Here is a 6,823-nt window from a genome sequence, read left to right as displayed (position 1 = left end):
CGCTATTGGAGAGGGCCCCCTAAACAAATTCCGCCTAGGGCCCCATGAAGGCTTGGGCCGGCTCTGGTGTCAATTAAACAACATGTTCGTTATGATTTGGGGTTGACTGAGACAATATCTAAGCTGCGAACAGTTTCATATCTTACTTGTCTCTCCCTCACTCTCGGGCTGTGCGGTGGATCGCGATATGATTGGCTGAGGGGCGCAGCAAGCTCCGAGTAAAGCAAAGGATGCCAAGAGTGCTCAGGCAGTGCATGGACGGATGCAAGAAGCGGGGGACGCAGGCGAGTCCGGGCAACACATTGTTATGATTATGCTTTACAGTTCAGGGCGAGCTTTGTAACTTTGAATCGTTTTTATTGTTATTATTATTAATTCCCTAAATCTAGGAGTATTTCGGCACATCTCGCTGCCAGTTAAGTGTGATGTTTTGGTTGTATGTTGTAATTAAACCCCTCTAGCCACCACCGACTCACACACACACATCCTCTGAGGAGTGATGGGTTCTAAGTTGACCAGACAGAGAAGTCTGGATTTGGACAGCAAATTGGCCAAGAGGAGACGCCCGAGAAATGACGCCCCGGAGGGAAAGAGCGAGAGAAGTGGCGGCAGCAGCAGCAGCAGCAGGAGAGGGGACTTCTTGTTTACCTCCTTGATGCTCAGGTCCGACAAGCTCCCGGGGATGCTGCGGAAAACCAACCGCAGCCCGTATGTCAGACGTGTGGCCTGGATCAGGGAGATCCAGAGGCTTCTACGGGAGCAGAAGATGGAGCAAGCCGCCGAAGTGCTCAAACTGCTGAGAAAGGTAAGGGGGGAGAGGGGGGTGGGACACTGGTCATTATTTTGGAAGCGCTGAGTTATTTCCGCTTGCACTTCTTTAGATTCACTTGAACCGTTGTCAATGAAAAGAAGAGACGTGGTTTAGCCTAATTGTGTGTTGTCGGGACTCGGGAGTCATCCCTTTATTCGCATAAAGTTTGCTTACATTCAAGAGAACTTTTTTTTGTCTGCAAGTCATACATTTTTTAGGTTTCCGTGTCAACCAAGTCTGCAGGTGCTTAAAAAGATGCCAGTTATTGTGTCCATGTTTGTATTATTCTATATTATTCTACTGGGTTTGCTATGCACGGATCATGGTGACAACTAATAGGCATATAGCTACTGCAGACTATTCCTGACTGAATAATCCAGCGAAAGCTCAGAGCTAGATTCATACAGCTATCTCATTGGAGGGAATCCCACTTCTCATGGAGCACGTGTATCAGCAGGTGTCTCTGAGTTAATGAATGTTTCCTTTAAAAGTCATTTAATCACCAACTTCTTTTTGCAGCCCTCATAAATGTTTCCCAGATAGCTCCACGCTGATATAAAGGGCACGAGAACACTGCACTTCTTGTTCCCGAGGTAGAAAAAAATAAAATAAAAAAGGAAGCGCTTATAATGAGGGTTGATGTCTCTTTGGGTGGGAGGCTGGTCTGACTGAATCAACCACCTGTTTAATGTTCTGAATATTCAATCTGCTCAAAACAACACAGAAGACCGAATATACCAAAAACAGTAAAGGAAGACTTGCTTAAAATGAACCTTGCTTTCATTTGTTAATGTGACAAACGTGATATTCATTTTCCTCACAAGATACACATATAAAGTGTTTTCAGGGTTAAGTCTAAAAAAATGACGAAATCTCATGTAAATAACATATGAATGGCAATCTGTATTTGCACTCTCTTTCTGCAATTGTCCACCGGTTCCATATGTAGAATGATGTTTGAAATGTACATAAGAGAGGATGTTAAATATCCAAATCCTCATAAGAAGGAGCAGTTTATACAAACTCAGCAGATCCTTGTGTTTTTAAATAGCTCTAATCTCTCCACAGCATTGTGCAAACACTTTGTTTCTGTCAGCTTCATAAAGCTCACTGCCATATGTAGGTTTGTTTCTTGTATTTAGGTCTTATCTGTTACACTTGCTCATGTAAAACCTTCCCTGGTCTAATCCTCACTTTCTGAAGATTTATCCAAACTAAAGAGAAGAAGAAAAAAAGGAATAGCTTTTATAAACCTTAGCTTGAGCTCTCTACTGCCTTCTGGTACCTGCAAATTGATCAAAGGGGAATAGTGTTGATGTTCATACAAAAGCAGTTCTGATCAAGAGGGTTCCCTGTCATGCAAACTCCTTGCACATCTGTGCGGTGCCGTAGAATAAATTATACTAATGTGTGCACACTGGAGCAGGAGACAATGTTGAGGAATGGCTGCATGTGTCTGAATGGAAGATGGATTTGTGGGGATCACTTCTACTCGGCACAGATCCGCATTGAGTGAGGCATACACAGTGTGGCATGAATTTAAACTTCACTGTAAGCTTCATGTGCATATTTGTATAAAGCAGGAGGGATGTGACTCATGCATAGAATCATTTTGATATGGCAGTCCCCGCATTCAGTCTTGCCTTATAAGAAGTAGACGTTTTCAAAGATCATCGTGTACACTTGCTAGTCATGAGCAGGGGGCAGCTTTCTTCGTAAAACTGCTCACGAAGCATGAACACTCCCTCCATCGCTCACCGAGGTGAGGCCAGAGTGCTGCCTGTTGTATGTTGTTGGGGCTGAAGCCAACTGCCTGACTAACAATGCCTCAACACTGGCAATAAAAAATAGAAAAAAAAACTGGCATTAGATCTCCTGTTGTAGTTCTCCAGCAGCTTTTCCTCTCGGAGGCGGATGGATTGTGAGATAATCACCTTGACATGATGGATGCTGGAACATGTTTCTTTCACATCCAGGAAGTCAGTACAAAAAATAAGGAAGCAACAACAGCATCCCCATCGCAGATTGGCCTTCAGGGCAGTTACGTTAATTAGTTTGGGACCTTCTAGATATTCATTAGTAAACAAAGAATCAGCAAGTACTCATATCAATTACACTCCACAACATGCACACTCAGTAACCAATGTGCAGCGATGCGGAAGACACTAATTATGGTGTTCTCTGACATGCAGGAAGATCTTTGCTTGATGTCCAAGGTTAGCTGCCTCTAAACAACCATTGTATTTGTTTATTTTTGTCAACTTGAAATTCCCAAGGAGAGAACTGCCTGTCAGATTTTGGTGCCTTTATAATTATATAATTTTTCATCCGATTATTCATCCCGAGTTTAAATCCAGCCTTGGCCTTTGCTGCATGTCTTCACTCTCTTTTTATTTTACAGTATCTCATATCATGTGTGCTATCGAATGGAGAAGTCTGATCTTTTGAGAAACACACTTATTAGTTTTATTTTTCCCGAGAGTTAGATGAAAAGATTCCTGTCTGTACGGGTATTATGAAGCCAGAGAAATCCGTCTACCAGTCTTTCAAAGATCAATAATTTAGACATCATATCTTGTTTGTTGGATCTACACACAAAAACAAGTTTATTAAAACAGTTAACTCTGATGGATATTTTTTTAGTTTTACCATTGCCAGGCTGCTTCCCCCTGTTTTCAGTCTAATTTGAGAAAACATTCAAAAGTTCATGTATGGCACTTGGTTCAAGTGGCCTGTAGCTACAGAATAGATATCATAAAAATATGACGAATATATGACGATTTTTCAAGAAAAACCTGATTTATGTATTACATTTTCTAATCATTTTCGTCTGAATGAAATTTAAAGTTTACTGTGAATAGGAATTTCCCCCTTTATTTAAAAGACAGACTGCTAATGACTATAGTGATATGGAGAGCAAACCCTTCCTGTCACATATAACTAGGCCGACATATTGACCTTGTCTTAAGTATCTCCGAGCCAGACACATTATTGCTGCCAGCCAAGCATTTGTGCCTTTAAATCTTCAAGAAAACAGCATTTCAGTACTTTTTTCCTTTTCACACACTTGCCCTTTCGACTTTTTGATTTTGTCATCATTACATTAAGGGTCACGGCATTTTGTCAATTCTTTACGGAACTTTTAATCCTACAGTACAATAAGTAAACTGAACTAGAATTTGCCTGGTCTGACCTGACAGCTGTGACATGTCTCTTAACCGAAGCAGAAAACTGTGGCACTGGCTTTGTCACAGTTTGTAATATATTTAATTCGATTCTAATGAACAGCATGTGTGGGATGATGTTCTACCATTCTATGGCTCATCCGCGAGGCCTGCGTCAGATTAGATATGCAGCTTGCCCCAGGATACCTGTTGTGGGAACTGAAGGAGCACATACGCATCCCATCATAGGCAAATTGGACAACATTTCACGCTGTTCACAATCACAAATCAGTCAAAATGAATCCACAGGGTCAGATCGGATCTGAAAAAACATGCACCATTTCCGTTTTGATATGACAGAAATAAACAGCCATATCTGACCCTACTGCAGCTTATATCACATCATCATCATCAAAAAATAACATTCAAATTCCTCTGTGTTTTCATGTATGGACACATGTAGTCCCTCTCTCCATCTGGATTAAATAAGCTTTATTGAAAGAAGGAAGGGGAGGGGGGTAGGTCTGAAGGATTGTCCAGCGTCAGGGAATCCCACTGAGCTGCGCTGCAATAAATCAACCCAAAAGCTGGAGAGGGAAAAAAATGCTGATGGGAGTTTTCCTTGGTTGCCTCCAGTGCGCCCCGAAGTGTTGGTGCTGTCACAGCATATAGAGCGTGTGCTACATATCTCCCACCCCCAGCATGCTTGTGAACATCTCTTCAGTTCATAGAGAGCTGACGGCATTTGCTCCTCAACTAGCTTCCAGTTTTACAGTTTACATGACATTCATCGCTGTTACGGTGATGGTCCATTCGTGACATATTGGTTTTGTTCTTTTCATACAGCAGCTTCAGCAGTGATATAACACTGTGTAAGAGAAGGGCTAATCATCTTTCAACAGTTGTTATGGATTAGGAAAGAATCAAATGTAGTTTTATGCTCAAAAAGAAGAGATTTTCTTTGACTTTCTTTTCTCGTACTCCTTTCATGTTCTCCTGATTATTTTGTTTCATCTGCTCAGTTTCCTGCCCTCCCTGCTGTTTGTTCTTAAGTTTTGGTGGATGTTGCTGAGAATATTATATGAAGTGTAACGTCTCAAACACTGGCTGCTAATAATGAAACGTCAGGACACTAGAAGCATAACGTGAAGGCGATATATTTACAATGTGACCGCAAATAGGAACAGCCTGAAGACGGTACATTTCATCATCAACCCCCATAGGGCACGAGTACAGGATTCTGGTTTTATTGAACTGTCCCTGCGCATAAAAACAATCTCTCACCTATAAATTCTGAAGACTGAAGGTAGAAAACAGGAGTGCACTAATCAAAAAGTATTTTTATCAGATGGTTTAGAGTTCTGTTTTGTGATAATGATAGATTCCCGTGGGGATAAAACTACCACTGCAAAAGCTGCAAATGAGATATGAGGAACCCCAAGGAGTGTTATTCTCTTCAAGAGGGTATAAATTTAATATTTGAAGTTAATCTTTCCCACCAATGCCCCCCCACCGCTCACACACACAATCACACACACACACACACACACACACACACACACACACACACACACACACACACACATACAGTAAATACATAGCCTATATATATATATATATATATATATATGCGCACACACATTACCCCTACCCTTAATCAACTGCACTGGGTGTTAACACACACTAGGCTACTCTGATTGTGAAACCTTATCAGCTCGCAGCTTTATAAGAGGGCGGGATGGAAGGGGATGATGAATAAACCTCATGAACGTTGATAATCTATTTTAATTCAATTATCCATGAAACGTCACTTGAATATTAAGTTAAAGAGCGGCTCAGATGTGATCTTTTTTTATTTATTTTTTTACCGAATTCATCACAGAATTTCCATTGCCGCGTGTTAGCCTTTAGCAAGAGTTAACCGAATAATTTCTCTCCCTTTTTCCTCTTCTCTCAGGATTTGGGACTCCAAGGAACGTCTCTCAATGACATTTTGTACAAGAACGCAGCTTTTCTCAACCTAGTGGACCCCATCTCTCACGAGCTGCTGCTCAGTCTCGCCCGCGATCTGCAATGTCCAAAAAGGGTAAGAGTTCGGAGCGATCCAGTTGGTTTCAACCGTTGCCTTCATGATATGTGTAAAAGTAGCTCTTTTACATATATCAGCTAGGGGAGGGGGAAGGGTGGTGGCAAGCTGCAACATGTCTGCATTTATTAGCCACACTCAAGTGTAATATTTGTTGTCATGCTACTGTGACGACAATGACCTGTCAGTTTGCTCTGTGTAAACCCAACAGCAGAAGCTAGGGAGCATGAGCAATTATGTTGTAGGTGTTTAACCATTAGCATATTGGATTACTGTGCACTTGACTTATTAATTTGAATTATTTAGAGATCCTGCATTCATTCATCCAACACAAGTCACCGGATTAAGTTTGTGAAGGGAAAAATGATTTGCTAAACAGAACATTTTAACATGAATTTCAATTTATAATTGTACAGCTGCAGGGGTCATTGGGGATTAAATCAAAGGAATAGTTTGATATTTTGGTAAAAATAATTCTTGCTGAGAAACCACTCTATACTACCACTACCTCTCATGCCTGCATGAGAAATATAAAACCATCACCAGCACCCAATTTAGCTTAGCTTACAACAAAGACTGGAAACAAAGGGGAAACAGCTAGCATGACTCTGTATGAAAGTAACACAATCTGTCTACAAGCACTGCTTAAGCTCACTTATTCAAACTTATTTTTTTCTTTGTTTAATCTGTTCAGCAGAATCTGAAGTGTAAAATGATAAGTAGTTTCACAGGAGGTAAGATGACATCGCCTCATTCAAACCT

General features: G+C 41.1%; 1 protein-coding gene across 1 annotated transcript in view; it reads left to right on the top strand.

Annotated features, from left to right (window-relative positions):
- Window positions 1–487: 487 nt before the first annotated feature.
- lrrc75bb (leucine rich repeat containing 75Bb) overlaps window positions 488–6,823 on the top strand; it is a gene marked incomplete at its 3' end in the record, with an annotated part of 29,030 nt that continues 22,694 nt past the window's right edge. The window contains exons 1-2 of the mRNA XM_080047039.1: window positions 488–805; window positions 5,933–6,061. Of these exons, the coding sequence (XP_079903165.1) occupies window positions 500–805; window positions 5,933–6,061 (435 nt within the window). The 5' untranslated portion in view covers window positions 488–499. The remainder of the gene's footprint in view (window positions 806–5,932; window positions 6,062–6,823) is intronic.

Source organism: Ammodytes marinus (assembly GCF_949987685.1).
Source record: "Ammodytes marinus genome assembly, chromosome: 18".
In the NCBI taxonomy this organism is placed as follows: domain Eukaryota; kingdom Metazoa; phylum Chordata; class Actinopteri; order Uranoscopiformes; family Ammodytidae; genus Ammodytes; species Ammodytes marinus.
Note: the sequence above shows the minus strand (reverse complement) of the source record. Positions and strands in the feature narration are given on the sequence as shown.